This window comes from Peromyscus eremicus, chromosome 3, assembly GCF_949786415.1.
Source record: "Peromyscus eremicus chromosome 3, PerEre_H2_v1, whole genome shotgun sequence".
NCBI lineage: Eukaryota > Metazoa > Chordata > Mammalia > Rodentia > Cricetidae > Peromyscus > Peromyscus eremicus.
This window is the reverse complement of record NC_081418.1, coordinates 46,816,380-46,840,073: the sequence shown is the minus strand read 5'-3', so window position 1 is coordinate 46,840,073 and position 23,694 is coordinate 46,816,380. Positions and strand designations below refer to the sequence as shown.

Here is a 23,694-nt window from a genome sequence, read left to right as displayed (position 1 = left end):
GTGAGGTTGCAAAGGAACAGTGAGTTTAGGAACACCCTGAGCTACAAGTTTAGTTTAAGAATAGACTGGGATACACAGGAAAACACTGTCTCAAAGAACAGAAAGAAGAAAGTCACTGGTGGGTGACTTTAAATCAAAAGGGGTCTCTGGACAGGATTCCTAATCATTCTAGACCCAAACTAGTTAAGCTACCTGGACTTCCTTGCAGCAGACTTGAAAGGCTCCCTGGAAATCACCAAGTTCCACTATCACTAAACCAGGGCCCAACAGCTCTGTCTTTTATGTGTCCCACAGGATTGCTACCTGGCCTTTGCTACTAACTTCTGAAGACACCAGAGGCTAAGTCAGCCTGCCCAGCACCTAAAAGTTTACTGTCATGTGACAGAAATGTGGAGCTGTAACACATGACCCACTTAGGCACTGAATTCAGCACGAACTGATTCAGCATACACAGTTAACTTGCTGAGTGTTCATACATTTCACCCAGCTGGCTCTCTCCAATCTGAGGTGCTTTCTTTGGGATCTCTGGTATTATTTAAGACTACACTCCCCTACATGGCTCTTCTAGTTTTAGCCTCAAAAATCCAAAGACTTTCCCTAACCTCTGTGCTTCCAGCTTCACACATCGATCTGACAACAGTACCCCCACACTTTCTTTAAAAAGTCATTTTAAACCAGGCGGTGTGGGTGGTGGCACTCGCCTTTAATCCCAGCACTCAGGAGGCAGAAGCAGGCAGATCTCTGAGTTCGAGGCCAGCCTGGTCTACAGAGTTAGTTCCAGGACAGTCAGGGATACACAGAGAAATCTTGTCTCAAAAAAACCAGAAAAAAGAAAAAAAAGTCATTTTAAAATTTTCCCATTAGTAATTCATCGAGAATAAATGCGTCTCACTGGAGCCAAGCTGCAGAGCTGTTCCCTTCTTCAGATAGTCAACGAACCCACCCCCGGCTCACCTTGCCGTGGTCCATCTCTGTTAATGGTCTCTGAAAGGCTAGGGGTGAAGAGACACACAGCATTCTGGAAGGTAGGGGAGCTCTGCAGCATCAGTGACTGGCAATATTCCATTACATTAGCACAAATCTACAATGGAAGAAAAGAAGTAACTAAAATGTTAGTCTAAAAATTCCCCAAAGTCACAGAAATTTAGACTGCAGAAAACGAGGTCATAATCAATTTGTAAAATTACATACAACTGTTATTTGTTTGTTTGTTTGTTTATTTTCTGGAGGTGAGGACCGAACCCAGGGCCTTGTGCTTGCTAGGCAAGCGCTCTACCACTGAGCTAAATCCCCAACCCGACAGCTGTTATTTTTATCAAAATTTTTAAAACCATAAAAACTCCAGGTCCACAATTTTCACCCCTTCTTACCTGCTGCATGGCCAGCTCAATTTCATCTTTCTTGCTCACCCGATCTCCCTCCACATTATTATCTTGAAATTTAAATTGTCGCAGTCTGTCAGAGCCACCGAAGCGACTTAGTAGTCCTAAGCACTGGCGCTAAGGAAAAAAGACCCGGTGTTCACGTCAGGCTGAAGGAGTTTAACATTAGTTACCCCATTTTTCTTTAGGTAGAAGGGGGAAATTCAGTGGGGAGTGGACTTATTCTTGAAATCATCTGATATCTTTTCCTACTAAGGTAAGCTTGCTAAAATTCAGCTTTTCACAAAGGGAATTTGTTTCCCTTTCAGAGGATCCCCAATATAACCTAAATGTTTCTGATATAGAAACATTCAATACTTTCTTATGAGACAGTCATAAAAAGCAGCACAAGTTAATAAACAAATGAAAACTACATTTTTACAGGCAATTACAAGATGGTCAGTGACAAATCCCATAGTCTTACCAGGACTCGAACTTAAAGGCTGTAACTCCAGTGTCTGGGGACTTCCTGGAGGGGTTAGGAATTTATAGGCAGACAACACACAAATGTTAGGGCCTGTGGGGTGACTCCTCAGCAGGTAAAGGCCAAGCCTGACAATCTGGGTTTGGCCCCTGGGGCCTATATATAGGAGGACAAACTCCCATAAGTTATCCTCTGGCCTCCATGTGTACATAATGGCACATGTGTATGCACATACATACATAAAAAACAGAGCAATAATTTAAAAACTTTAATGTAAATATTGCCAGCTGGAAATCTTCAGTACTTTTCCCTGTGTTTGCTGCTTTTACAGATAAAATAAACATGTTCCAACATTCCCAGAGGCCACCTAAAAGGTGTTTTTCTCTCTTCTGAGAAAAAAAAAAAAAGGTGAAAATTTGGGGGAGAGAGTTGGTGGTGAATGCAGGTCCTTCTGGAAAGTTATTTAATAATATGATATCAAAACATACCATGTGCATGTACTTGAACCTAATCATATATGTAATTAAATCCAACTTTGAAAACAGATACATGAGTCAGCTACTCATCGTCATCTATGCAGGACTAGGGTTCCAAATTCAGTGCCTCAGGGCACATGCTAGGAGAGCACTCATCTATTGAGCCGGGACACTTATCTTTTGAAAACTTGGAAAAATGGACTATGAAAAGGTAACTGGTTAAGAAAATTATTATATAAAAACAACAGACTGTAAATTCTTCTATGTAATTATTTTATAGCTAGTAAGAGGGGACAATGTTTAAGTCAAAGATGAGCAGGCTCTTAGGAAGCCTTTAATAAAATATCTAATTGATAAACTAATAGGTTTAAATATGCTAAAAAGATATATGCATGCAGAAGAATAGGGATAAACTAGTAACACCACACAAACCCAACTTCTAAAAAGGTAAAGCATTTAGTAGGTGAAGGCAGGAAGATCACCAGTTCAAGGCCAGACTGGCTCCCTGAGACCTACCTCAGAAAGTCAGGAGAGTGCTAGGGGTAGGGACAGTTGTCAACTGTAGGAAAATAAACTGCTGCAAAAAAGTGGCAGCCGCAGGTGCTGGGACACGTTTTGTAGTTCCAGCACACGGAAGCAGAGGAAAGAGGAGGACTGCTGCTAGTTCAAGGCCAGCCTAGTCTACACAGAGAGTTCTGGGCCGGCCAGGGCTACACGGCAACACCCCTCTCAGAAAACAAAGGAACAAGTAAACAGAATAGTAAAATTAACAGTTGCTCATGGCTTACTCATCAACAAGATTTACATAGTCATAATAACGAAACATTAAACATGAATATAAAAACCCTTGCCACAGTTGTGCTAAAGCTTTAGGGGTTGTGCTAGGAAACGCTGGAAGAAGAGCGGAAATAAGGATCTTCACCAACAGCACAAAGTCAGAAGGTGACTGGGAAAATCAAGTAGTCAAAACAATGCACATCATTCAGAATCTTCAAAGAACCCATGAAACAGCTGAAAGGGGCCGCTCTAGTCCAGGGGCAGCACCTTAAAACTGCTATTTCAAGAAAGAAGTCAGTTACCTGAAATCTTCCAATGTGTCCCTGGAGCTCCATTAAGGATCCTTCATTTACGTCAACATCAAGTTCACTTAACATACCTACAAAATGTGGAATATGTGTAAATGTAGTTTAGTGCTAAAGTGAAAACACTATAAAGTAGAGTGCTTCTGGCATTTCTATCCTTTACATGCACGAGCAGACTCCTGCCATGAACAGTTTTGGGGGACAGAATTTTCCAGACTGTAAGCATCTTTCACACAGTAGCAACACCAGCACGAGGGCAGTCACACAACCTAAAGCCTGGGCAGGTACTTTCAAAATGACTTCTCAAAGGGTAAGAAAACCTCACTTAAAACTTTTAGGAGGAGAGGAGGCAGGGCCAACAGTGGTTGGTGTACAAAATAAATGAAAACAAACTTAAAACTTTCTAAAATCAGAAATCAAGTCCTTCCTAATAAGTAATAAGAGCTTAGACTTACAAGATAAACGAACTTTAACCCCCCCTGGTGAGGAGGAGGAGCAGGAGGAGGAGGAGGAGGAGGAGGAGGAGGAGGAGGAGGAGGAGGAGGAGTTGTTAACTTAGCCATAAATACACAGGAACAGAAGGCAGAGAGAAAGGAGGACCAGCTACGGGACGAGCACTGTGACTCAGCTCAGGACCCATCTACTCCCTCGGAAGCAGCACGGAGGAAAGAGGAGACACCCACAGAATCCTTGCAGACCCTAATCCACGAGAAACATACTGAGGAATTAAGGTTGGGAGAATCAGGGGAAGCCCTTACGATACCTGCACTGCACTGCGGGACGTGGTAGAGGCAAGAAGGGGAGACTGCCCCGACCGGCTGAGAAGACCCCGAGTCTCCTCAGAAGCCGTGAGGCTCCACGTACTCTGACAGGATCTGCACCCAGCCCTAATCAACTCTCCCACTCAGAGGGCTCAGATAGAGACTTCCACAAAGAGGCCAAGTGCTGGGGACGGTAGACCAGGGGCTACTCCATAGAAATAGAAGAAGTGTAGTTAAGTCCATAGGCTCAGAAGCTACACTGCCTGGGACTCTGTAACCGATCTGTGCTTCAGATCCCTCCCTGTAACAGGAACACTAACAGTTGGACCTCTTGAGATTCTTGCATACTCAGATCAATTAGCATGCCAGGGGAAAGCAGAGCCTGAACATAACTACTAAGCATGCTGTTACCACTGGGATTGCATGTGCTGAGGGGAAGAAAGGCTTATCAGGCCGGGCGTTGGTGGCACACGCCTTTAATCCCAGCACACAAGAGGCAGAGGCAGGCGAATCTCTGCGAGTTCAAGGCCAGCCTGGGCTACAGAGTGAGATCCAGGACAGACGCCAAAGCTACACAGAAAGGCTTATCAGCTGTGCTATCATTTAAGATCAGTGGCAGCATCAAGACAATCTTAAAACATGAGGGAACCCAGTGAACATACTTTCTCCTTCAGAGAAGAGGCCTGCAGTGCAAATTTAAAATGCCAAGAGGTAAACCCAAACAGAACTGGTATGGGTCACAGAGGAGGACCTGAGACTGAGTGGGACCATTACAAAACAACCTGCAGGTAGATTGGGAAGGGTAAAAGACTCACTGCTTCAGGTTTCACATCTGGGTGCTGCTGACTTTAGAATTTACACAGTACAGAATTATACTCAAGACCAAAGTGACAACAAATTCATTAGTTCTTAACTTTTTCTTACTCATGGTAACTTTTCCGTAACAATATTTCTCTGTACACTTGGAGTATTTCTAGAGTTCAGTAATTCCTCTTATTTTTCTTCATTAAGTTTGTAACCTATTAAATGCACGGAACTTCGTCTAAAGCAGCAAGTCTAAAGGTGATGTGGTTCTCATTTATCACCTCTGCCTGCTGCTACCCCAACACACGTGCAATGTTTGAAAAGCTATTTACCAAATACAAGTAATGAGATCCTGATGCTTTTAATTATCTCCTTGAACTTTTGGATTTTTTATGAGTATATGGTTTATATAATACAAATGTATTACTTAATAAAGGCAGTTGAATGTCACCGGCACTAATTTCAAGTCAGTAATAAAAACCCCTCTCCATTAAGCCTGTGTTAATCGGGCTCGACACCATCAACTCACCAGGAAGTGCTGCTTTACTGATGACTCCTGTCAACAGCGCTAACTCCTGCAAAGAGCCAGCGCTAACATCCTGACAGCGCAGAATTGCTTGGATGGTATCAGAATGAGCGATGAGGAACTGCAGCACCTGAGCAGCCGAGATGGAGGAAGAGAAAACTGCATCACACGGTAATTCATCTTTTCAGCAAATAACCGTATGCAGTGAAGACCAAGAGAAGCAGCTGCTTTCTCAACTGCAACAGTCTATCTCCTCACAAAGCAAAATATAACCACAAAGCTAAACTACTTCAAAGTCTGCATGTCGACACAGCAGAGCTCGCTGTAGGAGGCCATGACTCAGAAACACTGCCTGGAAACACCTATTTTACTTCTTTTTACTATTTATTTAAAAGGAATCAAGAGAACTTCATATGAGTGGGTATAAAAATGGTCACTAAATTACACTCTATTGAGCTGCCAAGTAAGCCTGACTTGGGCAGCATGCTTCAATCACATAAAAGCTTTTGTTACTTTTTGATACAATAAGAACAAAAGAGACAGAAACTCTCCGGTCCAAACCTCTTTCTGCCTTTGGTATTCTCGGGAGCACTCCTGGGGCACTAAATTCAATTCCCAGCCCTAGGGAGGGAGTGTGTGTGGGTAGGAGTGGGGCAGGGAGGACCACTCAATCTAGTAAAGAAGCAAACAAGGAAACCCGAGTCACAGAATTAGCTCAAAGCCATTCTGAGGATGGAAGGATGTCCTCTGGGCTGCTGCAGTGCAAATAAGGCGTCGCTTTAGAAGCCACAGCTTCTCCTGGTGAAGCAACTCTGACTGCATTGTATGAAAACAGACAAAACATTCAGAAACCAAAGCATCTCATTACCCCATGATGCTAAAAAAAAATCCTATGCATATGATACTTCCTTCCATACTTTTTATTTCTGTTAGAAACAGGGTGTCATAGAGTCCAAGGCCTTGGACTAGTCACACAGCCACAGAAGACCTTGAACTCTTGATCCTCCTGCCTCTCCTTGGATGACAGGAATGTACAGCCATGCCCAACTTTAGGGTTTTTTTTTTTTTTTTTTTTTGAGACAGTTTCACTCCATAGGCCAGGCTAACTAATGACCCTGTGGCCTCAGTCACCCTAGTACTGGAATTACAAGTATGCACTACTATACGAGGCTATAGGTTTCTCTTTTGCATTTTCTAAAGGTCTTACGGTTTGAATGAGAATGGCCCCCATAAGTGTGTATGTTTGATTATTTGGTCCCCCATTGGTGGAACTGTTTAGGAAGGATTAAGAGGTGTGGCCTTGTTGGAAGAGGTGTGCCACTGGGGGTGGGCTTTGAGGCGTGAAAAGACTCACCCCATTCCCAGTGTGCTCTCTCTCTGCCTCCTACAAGACATGAGTTCTGAGAAGTTCCTGTGGCCATGGCTTTGCTCTGCCATCAAAGACTCTAACCCCCTGAAACTGTAAGCTCAATTAAATGCTCTCTTTTAAGTTCCCTTGGCCTTGGTCATGGTGTTTGTCATATTAATAAAAAATAACGAAGACAGGCCTATTATCCCTCTCTAAATGTTTGGCTGAAATACATCTTTGCCAGTTTATTCCTATCAGAGTAACTGCTTGCTTTTCTACAGGACCACACTTAATCTCGCTTTCCATCTCAGGATTCTATTAAGTAGCTGCAATGTTCCATTTGCACAGGAGGACAGAAATTGGCCAGGAGTTCATAGTGAAGTACAAGGGGCTATGCTCTACACTCTGCTTTACCACTAACAACAGGGTGGACATGACCTCACTTGAGCTTTCTATCTAGACTCTGCATTTCTAAAGGTGGGTTCTGCATTAGTGACCTCTGCACCAAGTGTCCACCTTACCTGCCCTGCTGCCTGCAGGTGCTGGGCCATACTCGACGTGAGGATGACCTGGCACAGCTGGAGGGCTGGAAGGAGAATCTGCCGGTATCGGTCCACGGGCGTTGGGATGAACACTGGGGGGTCTCTCATGCCAAACATGCTTGATTCATTTCAAACAACCAAGGAGAAAGCAACACTGCATGTAAGACAGGGTCTTAACAATTCATTATCATTTACATGCTACACTATAAACATGGATATTTTAAAACTTTTAGACAAAATAAAATGGGTACTTATTGAGAAGACTAGAAGGAGAATGTTAAAGAGGCTTTATAGAGACAAGTTAATTCTATGGCAGGATCTCAGAAGTATTTAATTCAACTCTCCTTACATTCAGAGAAAATAGTTAACTTTCGTGTTTATGATTTGTAACATGGTATCATAATAACCCCTTCCCTTCTGAGACAACACAATTCTGTGTTAAGCCTAAAAAGCTGAGATATCAATTTGGCAATGGACTTTCTTTGAGTTTGAACAGTAACTAACCTTAAGTTAATTTTTTATTGCTGGGAAGATATCTATGCTGACTGCCTAGCACTGCTGCCATCCTGTAGACTGAAGGAAAAAGCCAGGCCCATGGGAAGGCTCAGCTAGTTTGCCTTGCAAACCTGACAACCCAATCTCAACCCCTGGATCCCACAACGAAAGGAGAGAAGCAACTCTCCCAAAGAACAACTCCCAAAAGTTGTTCTCAGACCTCCACACACTGTAGTGCCTGCAAGCCACACACCCCAAATAAATAAAATTCAATTTAAAAAAATCAAACTGAATGCTCCATATCCAAATTCAAATTGAACAGATATCTGCTGAAAAACCTGGAACTTGAGGCCAGGCACTGGTAGCACATGCCTTTGATCCCAGCATTCATGAGGCAAAGGCAGGTGGATCTCTGAGAGTTCAAGACTAGATTGGTCTCCAAAGGGAATTCCAAGAAGCTAGAGCTGTTACACAGAGAAACCATGTCTTGAAAAACCAAAACCAAACCAAACCAAACCAAACAAAAAAACCCTGAAACTTGAAAATAATTTCATTTGAACCTATCAAAGTCATAAGCAGTAGATAAAACACTAAAACCAGAAAAATGAAAAAATAACTCTGAAATTCTGTTCAAATTATTAGGATCAGAAATATGTAACAAATTAGTCATTTTCTCCCTTGATTTTGTTTGCTGTACAATCCAGGCTAGCCTTAAAATCACAATCCTCCTGCCTCAGTCTCCCAAGTGCTGGATTTACAAGCCGATGTGTACTACCATACCTACCAACAAGGTTTAACTGTACTATTATATTTTAAAAGACCCCTGACTAAAAACAAGCACCTATGAAATTCATATAAAATAAAGCTGGCAAGGTAACACTGACTAACAGAATTCTCATACTTTCTCTCTTCTCCTCTGAAATATAAAAAATTAGGTCCCACCCACTTTTACTATCTTGGCAACTTCCACTTACTAGTAAATGACAAGGGCATACAACACTCACTACCCCTCAGGAAAATTATCTTTCGGATTTCCATTTCTTCACAGTCCTTTGCTAGAAGCATAAACAAGCTGGTTCATGTGGACACTTACCCATGCGGGTCCATCTCTGGGCGCATGTCATAGACCTGGCACTGTGCGAGCCTCACAACCACCCCAGACCTTAGGAGCTCCAATGAACCTTGCTGTAACTTAGCTACTCTTGTGAGAAATGCCTGCAAAGTTACAAGAGGAAGACAGTGCTGAAATCATGTTCAAGGGCCTCACAGGAACACAAGACACTCATACACACTCCTTATCAACCACAAATAAGGAGATCCTGAGCTGTCTACAAAGACACATTACACCTCCTTTCTCCTAAGATTTTTTATGGGAACTCAGGGGTAAATATTATACATTTATATTACTGTACATGTATTACTGCATATTGGACATTATTATTATTGTGAATTATTCAAATATAGTTTCTGTCAACAGGTCAGGTGAGTTTGCTGTGCTCCCTTTTAGTGTGTCTCTGGCACCTAATAGCATGCTTGGTATACATTAGGCATTTAGTAAATACCTATGAAAAACTGAGGACGACTCTAAGACTTCCACTATTGGGACATATGTGACAAATTTAACAGATCTGGAGGGAAGGAACTGACAGAGTAGACACTGAGTTTTCAGTCGCTGCCCCCTTCCCATGAGCCCTGGCCTTCACGCCGCTCTCAGCAGCACACTGGGTGAGTCAGCAGGCAGCAGGGTACGACCCTGGAACCTTCTCAGGACAACTCCAGCCCATCTTCCCACTCAGAAGATGCAATTCCAGCACAAATCCCCAGATGTAACAAAGCTCTTACAGTAACAACAGCTTATATAATAGAAATATTCAGGTGCACCGGTGGCCTAGTGGTAAGCACATCTCCAGGCCCTAAAGAAGACTGCTGACTTAATGCCAATGTCCACCAAACCTTACCATCTTGGATTCATAGGTATAAAGGGCTTTTAAGAGAGGCGGCTGTGGAGTCAGCAAGCTCTGCAGAGTCCGGTCATCTTCCACCAAGCTATCCACGAGGACCTTCAAATAGCCACTGTTGGAGAGGTACAGGAGCCACTGCTGCTGCCTGTCCACAGAGACGATCCGGTCAAGGAGAGCCAGGGCCAGCATCTAAGGAAGGGAGAATCAGAATCAAAGTCCTACCGTGTGGACGGCTATCAAACCTCCGACAACCGCTGCCTTCTCTACTGAGAACCTTTCTTATACGAATGCCCATAATAAAATTTCATTGTTTTTTGAGAAGTTGGAAACTGTATGTATCTAGAATCTAAATTTCTTGATATAAGGAAAATTTCCAGTGTCAAATTTTAATTCTGAAGCAAAACCTACCTTAAAAATAATGGCATTTATATTTTATATTTTAGCCAAACCCAGGCACTACATGTTAGAGAGAAAGGAAAAATCAATTTTTTGAAAACGTATGTGTGTGTGCCTGTGTGAGACTACCTGCACCACGAAAGCCAGAAAAGGTACTAGATTCCCTGGAAATGGAGTTACGGACATTGTGAGCTGCTCACTGAGGTGCTGGGAGCCGAACTCAAATCCTCTCCCAAGAACAGTAAGCACTCTTAACTGCTGAGCCACCGCTCCAGCGCCCATGTTTTCTTCTGTTACTTCCAATTCTAAATTTTTCTGTGTGATTTAGAGGAATCTTAGAAAAGTATTAAAAATACATGTAATCTAATAAACACAGTTAAACCCATTTTGATCTACTTCCCCCCAGGGTTTTGTTCTATGTATAAAAGTACTTTAAAATTTTTAAGCCTAATTGAGGGATTTCTCTCTAGTTTGTATTTCATCCTATTTGTTTAATTTTTTCTCCGATGGCCTTGAAATAAAGGATGTAAGTGCTACAGGATCTTCCACTGGGAGGAAATCCTCTCTAAGATGTCGTCAGGATGCCACGATGGTTTTCTGAAGGGAAAATGCAACTCTGCCCTCCATAAGGTGTCATACAAAAGAGAACAGGAGTAACTGCCCAGCGGCAGACAGACAGAACTCAGATCTATCAGGTAGGACTTCTGTTGTTTCTATCCACGTTTTTCTACCTGCAAACCTCAAACTTAGCAGGTAATTTTAAGGAGAATTCCTGAGTTAAGATTCCACACAATTAAACAAAACAGAGGCTACAATCATAGCAGATGAGCAAACTCACTGTAAAATAATACAGAAAATAGTTCTCCACATGCCACATACATCTTCAAAGTTGATTCAGTATACACCTTCATAAATGTACAATACTCATTCACTAGTAGTTCTAAACAACTGTTATTTTTACCCTTCCAATCTCGTGACCATCACAAGCGTCTCGACAGACCACTTCCATGAGGGCAGCACCGTAACTCTCAATGATAGCCATGTTTTCTCGTTGTAATTTACTAAACACATCTTCAGGGGCTGTCAGCCTTTCCCACATGGTTTTCTTAGCTACAAGGATTAAAATGAAAAAAAAAATCCAATAAAAAGCAGTTTAGCAACTAATAATATCTCAATCTAACAAAAGAAGGAATCCATTACTGCATGCATACAAAGACCAGATCAATGAGTCCGGACAAATGAACTTTAAGAGCATGTGTCATGCATGTACACTAATAACACTCACACTGTATGATTCTTTCAGAAGGTAAAGATAATTATGGACCCTAAGGGAACTGATAACTTGTATTTACCCTGCTAAGCAATTTGCTTTTTTAGTTTGCGGTCATCTTTGAGAATTTGGCTAAGAAGGGATAGATACAATATAGACAAAAACCTTCCTCAAAAAGGAAAAATAGGAAGTTTTAAATCTTGGGGTTTTAAAATCTGCAATATTTATTAAAATTAAAAATCTTATCATTTGTAAGGGTAATTTAAATATATTACCATTAGTAATGTGAACATACATTTCATTAAGAGTCATGCAAACCTTATAAAACTTTCACAACCAAATAAAAGAACAGTTTTTACTTCAAACTAATATTCATGACTTCCTCCCTAGTTTCTGAACTACCATCTTTTTTGTTGTTGTTTTTCAGGGCAGGGTTTCTCTGTCTCAGAATTCTCTCTGTAGACCAGGCTGGCCTCTATCTCATAGAGATCCGCCTGCTTTTGCCCCGAGTGCTGGGATTAATGGCATGTGCCACCACCGCCCGGCTCTGAACTACCATCTTGAGCTAGGCACACAACACACACTTGTGATCACAGCACAAGATCCTCAGCTTGCAACTAGTCTGGGCTATACAGAGATCCAATCTGCACAGAAACAAAATCGTGATGACTGTTCTAAATGTGTTGTAGGCCTCCACCTAGTGGTTGACTAGTGTTTGCCACTTTCACTAAAGGAATACGAAAAATACTTTTAAAAGAAAAATATGGGAGTTATTGGGAGTGAGTAGTCACAATTATTTTCTCTTAAAAAAAAAAAAGAGTTTGATTGTTCAAAGAACTTCTTTAAACTATTTCTTTTTTTTGACCTTAAAAATACCTGTACACAGGAGCTGTACAGATGGCTCAGTGGAAGGACCTTTGTTGATTCCCAGCAACCACACAGTAGCTCACAACCACATGTAACTCCACTTCCAAGGACATCTTCTATCTGATATATTCTTCTGGCCTGAGCCATACCTCGCATGGATGCGTGCATGCGTGCACGCACACACACAAAGTAGGTGTTTATCTTCTAAGGTACCATGCATGAATGACAGCCACCACAAGGAGTATGAGAGAAACCATGCTCAAAACGCAAACACTCACAAGGAAGAATACAAAGTCCATTATCAGATAGTGCCACTGACAAACTCTTATTTTAGTTGAAATACTTATTACTAAAAATAAAAAGCAAATAGTGTTTTAACTGAAACAAAATCAGCAATGAAAAACATCTGTTATAAAGGCAATTTAAACATACAACTTGGCTAAGAAGGATTAGATACAACATAGATAAAAAATCTTCCTCAAAGAAAGTTAGTTGATGGGCAGTGGTGGTGCATGCCTTTAATCCCAGCACTCAGGAGGCAGAGGCAGCCGAATCTCGAGGCTAGCCTGGTCTACAGAGCAAGTGGCCAGCCAGGGCTACACAGAGAAATCCTGTCTCCAAAAAAAAAAAAAAAAAAAGAGGGGGGGAGTCTTCTAAATGCTTCATAAATACACCCAACAAAACAGTCATTTTTGTTTTAAAGTAATTTCATGTTTACTCCCTCAGAGCAGGATTTCAGACGTGCCACTACGCCTAGCTCAGTATTTTAAATATGTCTCTCTTTTAGATTTATTTTTATCTATGTACATATGTGTGCAGGTGCCCATAAAGGCCATGAAAAACTTGGATTCCCCCAGAGCTGGAGTTCTGGGTTTCAAGTCACCCAAGGGCACTAGGATCTGAACTCCCATACAATTAAGAGCAGCAAGTGTTCTAAATTGCTGAGCCATCTCTCTGGCCCTGCCTTCCTTCAGCCTGTGAGACACAACCCCTTTGGCAAACCTAACTCCAAAAAAAATTTATATTACAATTCATAAGAGTAGCAAAATTACAGTTTCATAACAAAAATAATTTTATGGTTGGGGGTCACCACAACATAACAACCAAGCTGTATTAAAGGGTGGCAGCATTAGGAAGTTGGGAACCACCGCTTTAAATGAAGAAATCCTACCCTGAATTTATCTAAAACAACCTTCATGCTAGTATAAAAGACATATACTACAGATGAGCATTTGCACTAGATAAGAGCATTTTTAGATGGCCATTTAAAAAAAAATCTATTAAAATAAAACTGCGTACTGCTTCATATGGGAATTCTACCACAAATCTTCCTCTTGAAAAGTAGAGACATATAATTTTGAGACAGTATTTTTGTGATAGTAAAGTATTAGAATTTTTAAGCCTATGAATAAGGAAACTGTTTAAAAGTCACATCCTTACTGTAGAATAACAGCCATTTTATAAGACTCCAGTAAGTATGTACTGTGGAACTAAGGGGAAAAGAGACATTGTCCAACTCTGCAAACAGTACGTTGCAGTTCAAGCATAAAAAGTACACATTACCTGAGGCTCTTAAAAACTAAACATGCACCCCCAGCTTTACAGTAATCTAATGGTCATGTCAAGACTTACTAACTGTATTGTGTGGAGTCAAAAGACAGAGAAGTGACTTAGGTAAACTAGGAAAGGCTAGATTAGAAACCATCTAACTTTACCAGTTTCTAATGTGTCCGGCTCATCTGGTCTCTGGGCAATCTGTAAGTAATAAAGCAGAGAGCCGTACAGGTGAGTTCTTACACGCTGGAAACCACCACCTAGGAAGACAAAAACACGCAGTCAAATGAGAATTTCTTTCTCAATCAAAGTTAGAACAAAGTCATAACGTATAGAAAATGTAGATGGAAAACCTGTCTTCAAAATAAAGTCTAGCAGTTTCTTCAAGATGATGTGAAGTGAAGAATCTCCAATAGAAGCAAAACCCACTGGCCGGCTCTCTGTTGCAGGAGGTGAGGTGAAAGAACTATCAAGCATGAAAGCATAATGGGCCTCGCCATGTCCTGAGACCAGCGGCTGCTTCTGTTCTGTGCGCACAGCCTGGCTTAGGTGAGCGGTCAGGGTGAACACAGCGCCGGCAACCACTGGCATTAACTCCTGTGCTGCTTCGTCATCCAGTACCTGAAAGTACAAAGGGGACCAGAGTGAGGTCCAGCTCTCATCCAACTGCTAACACATCTCAGACACACTAGGCTTTTCAAGTACCTTAAGAATGTATTAAGCGGCTGGGCGGTGGTGGCGCACGCCTTTAATCCCAGCACTCGGGAGGCAGAGCCAGGCAGATCTCTGTGAGTTCGAGGCCAGCCTGGGCTACCAAGTGAGTTCCAGGAAAGGCTCAAAGCTACACAGAGAAACCCTGTCTCGAAAAACCAAAAAAAAAGAATGTATTAAGCCGGGCGGTGATAGCGCATGCCTTTAATCCTAGCACTCGGGAGGCAGAGGTAGGCAGATCTCTGGGAGTTTGAAGCCAGCCTGGTCTACAAAGCAAGTTCCAGGACAGCCAGAGCTACACCATGAAACCCTGTCTCAAAAACAAACAAAAAACAAAACAAAACAAAAATGTAAGAACTATTCAAAAGAAAACTATTAAATAAGTGTATGTAACTAATTCTTATCAGAATTCCATGCAGATGTTTTTTGCTTTGAAATACACATACATGGCCTTCACCACTAGGATCATACTCAGTAGTTCTGGGGTGGGATCTGCCAATGGCTCTTTTTATAAAGCTTGCTAGACGATTCTGATATACTCTAGCTCAAAGCTCCTACTGTACACAATTTACCTTTCTCAAGGAAAGTTTTCACATCAATATTATAAACTCTATTTTGCTTCTAATCTAAAAACAGAAAAAATGTATTTGCTTAAAGGCAAATGCATATACCTATACTATACACTCATACAAGTAAGTCTCTAGTTATAGAAAGTAACTCAGGAAGTAAATCACCTTATCATGGATATCTTGTAAGATGTCACGAATAATCAGCTGCCGATCTTCTGCCTGAATGAGCTCCTGAGGACAGGCTGTCAGGATTATCTCTACCAGCTGCCTCCAGGACTCCAGCGCATGCCGCTTTGCGTAAAGACACTGCAGCAACTTGTTTCTTGCTACAACGTACTGAAGAATAGTGCTGATTTCCTAGAGCAATACATATGAGACCGGTTAACACTCAGGGAAACAGTACCTGTTTTAAACAATTTCCTATTTTTTTGTTTTCACAGACCAAGCCTTGACCTTTATTATTTAAAAAGCTGCATATTTCTTTCACTTTCTGACTCTGTGCTTGTGCCCTCAACACTTTCACAACAATTTTCTGCTCCTCAGTAAGGAAAGCCCGCTTGATCCTGTCACGGACACACTTGGCACACACGGACCCACTGTAGGCCCTGCTGACATGCTTCTTTGTCTTAGACAATCTCATAAGGACTTTTAGTCTCACAGCATGAACTCCTCAAAGTGTGCCTGGGCACACACCGCATGTGGATTTAGGTGCTTTCCCAACCTTCTTGGTATAAAGGTAAACAATCGCGTTGCCAGGGGTTCGAGACAGCCTAGTTCTGTTATAGGCTGTATTGTAGGAAAGCCTATGATGGTATGTCAAACGCTGGACCATTCTGAGTGCCTCTAAGCACCATCCCCATAAAAGACAATTTTCTATTTTTAATACTATCTTTATTCATAAAACTTACTTAAGCAAAACCTTAAGTAGTACAAATAGCTAAAGTGTCAAAATAACAGAGCTTACCTCCATCAGCAGAGGCCTCTGTCCTATGGCTGCCATACCCTGAAGAGCGTTGACTTCAGCTACAAGAACCCTATGAAGAAGCTAAGTAATTAGTGAAAAAGAGAAAAACAGTATCATCAGAGGTCAGTAGGATAGTATGTAGCAATTACCATAAACCACCCTAACTGGAAAAGATCCAGGTATCTCCGCACACAGTGTAACAATCGCACGGTCCAATGCGCACACACAAATATTAGTTAGTCATCCCCCTCCTTCCAGGGAGTAGTACCAAAGGGACTCGGGCAATAATTTAATGCTGGGTGCCTCAATATCTTTTTCATTTTGCTGAGGATGTTACCATTCACCTGGTAGAGAACTAAACAGTGAAAACCACTCTGTAGTCTTAGCTGGGTGGAAAAATACCTAAAGGAAAGTTGATGGAGAAGCTCTTACAGAAAGTAGAGGTATTTGTTGAGTTTTATTTCATCACTGTTGACAAAATAGGCCAATAAGCTAATAGCAGAACTCAGTAACATAGAAGTACATACGCACGCACGCACGCACGCACGCACGCACGCACACACGGTTACACTTTCCCAACAGCTCACTGTTTGAACCACAGCTGCTACAGGCTCTTTAAAGGAACCCTCACCTTGACATTGCAGATTGTCTGCCCCCGTAAATTCTTGTGCTCACAGTTGGCAATGACTTGCTCAATCTGAGCACGGTCAAAAAAATCCAGCTGCAAAGGCTCGGGAATCTCCTGACTGAAGTCAATCGAATCAAGAATACTTAGAATTTTTCGACGTACTAGAAACAAGAAGTAAATAAAGTATACCTGAGGCACTAGAGAGGAGGACAAAGCACCATACATAGCTCATTTTGAACATGCTCTTATTCTCTGAAACCAAAGACCTTGCTGAGATCGAAATCTGACTTGTTTCTGGCATGGCCACTCACTTAGACATTTTCCCTGTTCTGTAAACCCTTTACACAGCTTCTCGACGTAGGTCCAGAGTCTACAGATACATGTAAGCAATCCTGCGTTTTAAGCAGTACAGTACATCTGTAACATACAATCCCAGGGCTTCACCTTTTGTGGCAGTGTCAAAATGAAGGAATCCAGAGACAGACCTAGTTTCATCTTCTATTCCTCCTTCACCATCTGTTGGAGCACCAGTAACAACAGGTCAGCAAAGGAAAAACACCCTTCGACATTACATTTACTTGGAAATGGCAAACATAATGTATTTTATTTATGGGTCAAAGAGCCTTTTATAAATGGATAATTAAGATGCAAAGATTATGAGGACTTACTAGCAATGTTCATCTAACTCTTTTCATCCCTATGGGACTCATTCATAACTCTGAAGAAGATAATTAGAATTTCAAAACTAGCAAGAGCTCATCATACTAAGGAAGTGATTAAAAAGAAGCTCATGCTTCATTTGCATGTATAATACATATTAAAATAGCTCAGGTCACACTGGCTCAGTGAGACAAACCACTATTTTGTATAAAATATGACTATTGCAGCTCTATTAAGAGGAAAATAAAATGACATCAGAGGACAATTTTTGTTTGTTGTTGTTTGTTTGTTTTCTTTTTGAAACAGGGTCTCTCTATATAGCCTGCCTGCCCTGGAACTCACTGTATAGAGCAGTCTGGCCTCAAACTCAGAGAGATCCACCTGCCTCTGCCTCCCAAGTGTTGGAATTAAAGGTATTTGCCACCACCACCCGGCCAAAGGACAATTTTTAATTTTGTGTTTTAAGAATAAAAACTAGGAAGAACCAGTTTTGTCTAAAGTCACATCCTAAGTGTAAGATGTGTACTCATCAAAAGTGGTCAACACACAGCACACCAAGGGTCAACGCTCACCTGAGTAAGGCTTCACTGGCATGTCATCTAATAGGAGGTGAAGAAGCCTCTGCGTATGTGACCGCTGGCGATTAAGAGAAGTTACTCTTAGTTCTATTGAGGCAGTCTTCATAAGCCATGACATTTGATTCAGCATAGAGATTTCATACTCTAAAATTTAAACAAATACATTTCATTTCCCATAGTTGTAACACAAGATCAGAAAATTCCACAAATCTAACTAGATACTTCCCTATGAAACAAAAATTTCTGAATCTTAGTAACATCATGATCAGAACATAAAATTATGAAAGAAAAATAGATACAAAGGAAAAAGAAGTTATTCTATGTCCATGAAAGATGAAGAAAACTAATAATTTTTTATTAGTGCTGGATATAGTATATGCCTTTAATCCCAGCACTCAGGAGACAGAGGATCTCTGTGAATTTCAGGCCAGCCAGATCTACATACCAAGTTCCAGGCCAGCCAGGGATACATCGTGAGACACTGTCTCAAAAAAAAGCTTCATTACCAGAGTAATCTCACAAAGATCCTGTAAGTCTGCTATAATTTAACAGTAATGCCTCTTTATATTTTGTTTTTGAAAGTAATTTTCAAGTATATAACAATCCATTTTTTAAAATCATAATTTTCACTCCATAAAACACACATTTAAACCCATACTACATCATTTTATGATACATGATAAGACAGGTGGTAGAGCTCTTGACTTCACATATAATTCCATATATATTAATTCCATATATAAAAGAAATTTACCAGGAAAGGCGCAAAGCTACACAAAGAAACCCTGTCTCGAAAAACCAAAAAAAAAAAAAAAAAAAAAAAAGAAATTTAAAGGGGCTGGAGAGCTGGCTCCACAGTTAAGGGCGCTTCCTACTCTAGCAGAGGACCCTGGTTTAATCCCCAGCACCCACATAGCAGCTCACAACTGCTGGAACTCAAGTTCCAGGGGAGCTAATACTTTTCTCTGCTGCCTCCCTGGGTCCCTGCAGGCACACGGTGCATGTAAACACAAAGGTAAACACACTTAGATAGAATTTTAAAAAGAAGATTTCAAAGTCAGTATTATTTTGAGATAGTCTTGCAAAATAACCAAGACAAGTCTCAAGCACAGTCCACCTGCCTCAGAGTCCCAATGCTGGGAACACTGGCTAATGTTATTTTTAGGCTTGGTGGGTCCTATGCTTTGAAGTCCTAAATGATGACAAGGTAAACAAGTAATATTAACAAATGTCAGTCTGTCCTGGTTGGCCTTTGTGCCACCCTGACACAGGTTAGAGTTATCCCAGAAGGAACCACAACTGAGAAAGTGTCTCCATAAGATCCGGCTGTAGGCAAGCCTGTGAGGCACCTTCTTATTAGAGACTGATGTGGGAGGGCCTGGCCCATTGTAGGTGAGGCCACCCTGGGCTCCTGGTCTGGATAGTGGAAGAAAGTAGGCTGAGCAAACCAGTAAGCAACACTCCTCAAGGTTTCTGCTTCAGTCCCTGCCTCCAAACTCCTAGCTTGAGTTTCTGCCCTGACTTCTCTCAGTGATACAGTGTGACCTGACCCTGTAAGATAAAATAAACCCTTTCCTCCCCAAGTTGCTTTTGGTCCTGGTGTATCACAGCAGAAGCTGTAACTAAGACACAGACCAAGCTAAGTCAATCTTTACAACACATGTATCATAAGGCCAGACAGTGACGATTCTTTTGTATAAAAGAATGTATGATTACTCATGTATAAAATTTTAGTTTCTATATAAACAAAATCTCATAACTAAAAATGAGAAAATTATGAAAATATAGAAGACTGTTTTATCAATTAGATAATTCCCAAGGATCTTACAGTTTTCTAAAAAGTAAATTAGAATGCTGAATTACCAGTAATAGAAATGTATTAACAGAATATGTGGACCTGGATTTCAAAACTATGATGACATAAGGTAAGCTTCAGGCCTGTGTGGCAGTGCAGGCCTCTGGGTCCAGTTACTCAGGAGGTTGAAGCAGTGGAGAATAGTCTGTTCTCACAAATTCAAGACACCCTTGGTTTGGCTGTAACATGGCTCAGCAGATAAGGGTACCTGCACCAGGCCTGACTCCGAGACTGATCCCTGGGCCCCACACGGTAAAAGAGAACTAACTCCTGAAAGTTGTCTTTCAACCTCTACAAGCATGCTGTTGTGCAAAATGTAATAAAAAATAGTAAGTTCATGGGGGGTGGGCTGGGGAAAAGGGGAGGGGGGCGGGAGAGGGGAGAACAAGGGAATCCGTGGCTGATATGTAGAACTGAATTGTATTGTAAAATAAAATTTAAAAAAAGTAAGTTCTACTATATGTGTAAGAGATTAACAAAAACAAATGTAGAAAAAAGTCTGTAACTTAGTTAATCAAAAGAAAAAGAGCCAGGTAGTGGTAGCACACACCTTTAATCCTAGCACTCAGGAGGCGGAGGCAGGTGAATCTCTCAGTTCGAGGTCAGCCTGATTTACAGAGCAAGTTCTAGGACAGCCAAGGCTACACAAAGAAACCCTGTCTACACACACACACACACACACACACACACACACACACACACACACACACACACACACGGAAGAAAGGGAGGGAGGGAGGGAGGGAGGGAGAAAGCACACATATGGTACACAGATACACAGATACACATTCAGGGATAACACAAACTTTTTTTTAATATATGGGGTTTTTTTTATTTTAAAAAGGAAAACAATCTTGATAAAGCTTAAATTAGGCTAGAACAGTTCTTAGTCATGTCAATAAGCTAGATTTATAATTTCACCTAAAATTACTTTTCAAAGTTTTATTTCAAGATAATTTGACCAGTTTCAAATATATATAAGACATAAATGTAAATCAGAAATTCTTCTAAGAAATTTTCATTCACAAGCAGGCGAGATGTCTCAGCAGGTAAAAGCACTTGCCACACAAGCCTGATGACCTGAGTTCAATTCCTAGAACTCACGTCAAAGTGGAAGGAGAGAACCAAAGCTGTTCTCTGACCTCCACATGGGCACACCCACTCACATATAACACCCACCCACACCCACACCCACAGAATGAAATATCTCATTTCAGTGATCTTCTTATCCCTCCAACACAACCTTTAAGTTTTGTTAGTAAGAGCCAAATTCCCCACTCAGATTATACTTGTGTAATTTTGCACTATAAGTGAAAACAGGAAGCTTCTCAAGCAGAAATTATAAAAGTACCCAAGTAATAGCAACAAAGAAACATATGAGAGGCCACAATACCTGCTGCTCTAAAGTGTGTGTATACAAAACCAAGCAACAACTATATATATTAGTTACACATTCTGACCAATTCTAAGCTGAAAACACAAAACCCAACAAATGTTCTAAACCCCAAGATTCCTAAGTGCCCACATACCTACCACAAGTGTAAAATCCCACATCTGACCTCACATCACAGGTTGCAGACAAAAATGAAGGCACACTAAAAATATGGGGTAAAATTAACTTCAGGCTATTCCTGTAAGGTTTACATACACACATGAACTTCGTGTTTAGAAGTGGGAACAGTCCCCAAGACACCTCATATGTAAGAAATACTCCAAAATCAAAAGGGGTTGGAGTGGGGTGTGGTGGTATACACCTATAATCCCAGCTGAGGAAGAGTACTTCAAATTCCAAGCCCAGGTCCAGAAAAAAACCTTATCAACCAATCAATCAAACATTCAAATTCTGAACCACCTCTGACAGCAAGCCTTCCTTTCAGGGCAGAGTCCTCATCTGACGGTAATAAAGCAGCGATACAGTGTCCTACCTTTGTTGGAGAAAGGAAGATGCTGCAGCTGGGAGAACAGGAAGTCCTGGCTCGTCCGCAAGTACCTCATAGTAGGACCAGACGTGTCCGAGCACGCACATAACTGATATATCACCTAATGAAATAAAAGAAAACCTCTAAATCAGTACTGGTTTAAAGATAACAAAATATGAGTGTAAAATATTAAGATGCACCAATAACCCAAGCAAATGGAAAATCACATGTATAAAATAAATATGCACTTATATTTAAAAAAAACTTATTTATGTATTTTATGTTTGAGTGCTCTATCCGTATGTACACCTGCATGCCAGAAGAGGGCACAGGATCCCATTATAGATGGTTATGAGCTACCATGTGGTTGCTGGGAATTAAACTCAGAACCTCTGGAGGAACAGCCAATACTCATGACTGCTGAGCCATCTCTCCAGTCCCACAAGCTTAGATTTCTAAATCCAGGTCCTTGGTGTGCTAGCTCAAGAAAACATATTGATACACAGCTCTGAGTACTGACATTGCCAGACATGGCCTGTAATCTCAGAACCAAAGAGACTAAAGCAGGGTAATAATTAGTTCAAGGCCAGCCTAGGCTACATAGCAAGGTCCTGCATTCAAAATAAAAATAAACAAGTTTTATAATGACAGCACTAAATCTTGCAATCACCCTGAACATATTTATTAATACATACACAAAATTAATTAAGCTTTACTATTTTAATTAGTAGTAGTATTACCTAGTAGTCACCCCTTTAAAAATCATTAATCATTTTATCTCAACTTCAAAAAAATAGTAAAACTTAGAAGAATCGAAACAACACTACTAAGAAAACTACAAAGATTTGCAAACTTCACTATGTTACAAATACAAGCTCTAAATACAACTTTAACGAAACAGTAAATGTGAGGAAGGAGCATTTATATCAATCTAAGAAAAACTAAGATCTGGTAAACATACAAAGATCTCCATTATGGACATGATTATCATAAGTATATAAATAGACAAAATGGCATAAAAATGAAAACCACTCATAATAAATCAAGAGTCCATCTGTTTTCAATAATAGACAATAATTAAGCCTAGTACCCAAGTACCCAGTGGCCAAGTACCCAGTCACAGCTCCTTGGAAAGCTGGAGATGACAGATAGCTTGAGCCTACCAGTCTAAGACTAGGCTGGCTGACAAAGCAAGAGACAAAATACGTCTCTTAAAAATACATAAAGCCAGGTGGTGGTGGCACATGTCTTTAACCCCGGCACTGGGAAGGCAGAGGCGGGCAAATCTCTGAGTTTGAGGCCAGCCTGGTCTACAAAATAAGTTCCCAGTACAGCCAAGGGCAAATCCTGTTTCGATTAAAAGAAAAAAAAAGAATAAAAAATGAGGCAGCAAAGCAGGTGTCATACATCTTGTAAGTCAAAGGAGTTCCTTTTTTTTCTTGTTAAATTTTTAAAAATGATTTATTTATTCTTGTTTTATGTGCATTGGGTGTTTTGCTTGCATGTATGTCTGTGTGAGGGTGTCAGATCCCATGGAACTGAACTTACAGACAGTTGTGAGCTGCCATGTGGGTGCTGGGAATCAAACCTAGGTCCTCTGCAAGAGCAATCAGTGCTCTTAACCACTGAGCCATCTCTCTGGAATCAGAGGAATTTCTAACTGCAAAATGTAAATTTCAGTATTTGCAAAGCAGCAGCAGTAACTGTCATTCATGAGTCATCCATTTTTAAAGTACTTGCTAATCACTTTCTATGTACCAGGCTCTTTAAGCTTCACTCAGTGCATTAATACTTATGATACTTGTTATGATTATTTGAATTAAAAATCTAACTATACAATTATTCATCCATTTGGGGTTACATAAGCAATACTCTACAAATTC

General features: G+C 40.9%; 1 protein-coding gene and 1 pseudogene across 1 annotated transcript in view; both read right to left on the bottom strand.

Moving 5' to 3' along the window:
* Window positions 1-23,694, bottom strand: part of Nup205 (nucleoporin 205) — a 68,125-nt gene that overhangs the window by 5,018 nt on the left and 39,413 nt on the right. Inside the window, exons 23-38 of the mRNA XM_059257568.1 lie at window positions 21,818-21,932; window positions 18,032-18,181; window positions 17,244-17,315; window positions 16,803-16,960; window positions 16,172-16,252; window positions 15,373-15,564; window positions 14,281-14,548; window positions 14,089-14,187; window positions 11,198-11,346; window positions 9,838-10,029; window positions 8,973-9,094; window positions 7,364-7,502; window positions 5,498-5,624; window positions 3,401-3,477; window positions 1,371-1,499; window positions 955-1,081 (exon numbers count right to left, since the gene is read on the bottom strand). Coding sequence (XP_059113551.1) covers window positions 955-1,081; window positions 1,371-1,499; window positions 3,401-3,477; window positions 5,498-5,624; window positions 7,364-7,502; window positions 8,973-9,094; window positions 9,838-10,029; window positions 11,198-11,346; window positions 14,089-14,187; window positions 14,281-14,548; window positions 15,373-15,564; window positions 16,172-16,252; window positions 16,803-16,960; window positions 17,244-17,315; window positions 18,032-18,181; window positions 21,818-21,932 — 2,197 coding nt within the window. The remainder of the gene's footprint in view (window positions 1-954; window positions 1,082-1,370; window positions 1,500-3,400; window positions 3,478-5,497; window positions 5,625-7,363; window positions 7,503-8,972; window positions 9,095-9,837; window positions 10,030-11,197; window positions 11,347-14,088; window positions 14,188-14,280; window positions 14,549-15,372; window positions 15,565-16,171; window positions 16,253-16,802; window positions 16,961-17,243; window positions 17,316-18,031; window positions 18,182-21,817; window positions 21,933-23,694) is intronic.
* LOC131905557 (large ribosomal subunit protein eL34-like) lies at window positions 15,596-16,039 on the bottom strand (annotated as a pseudogene).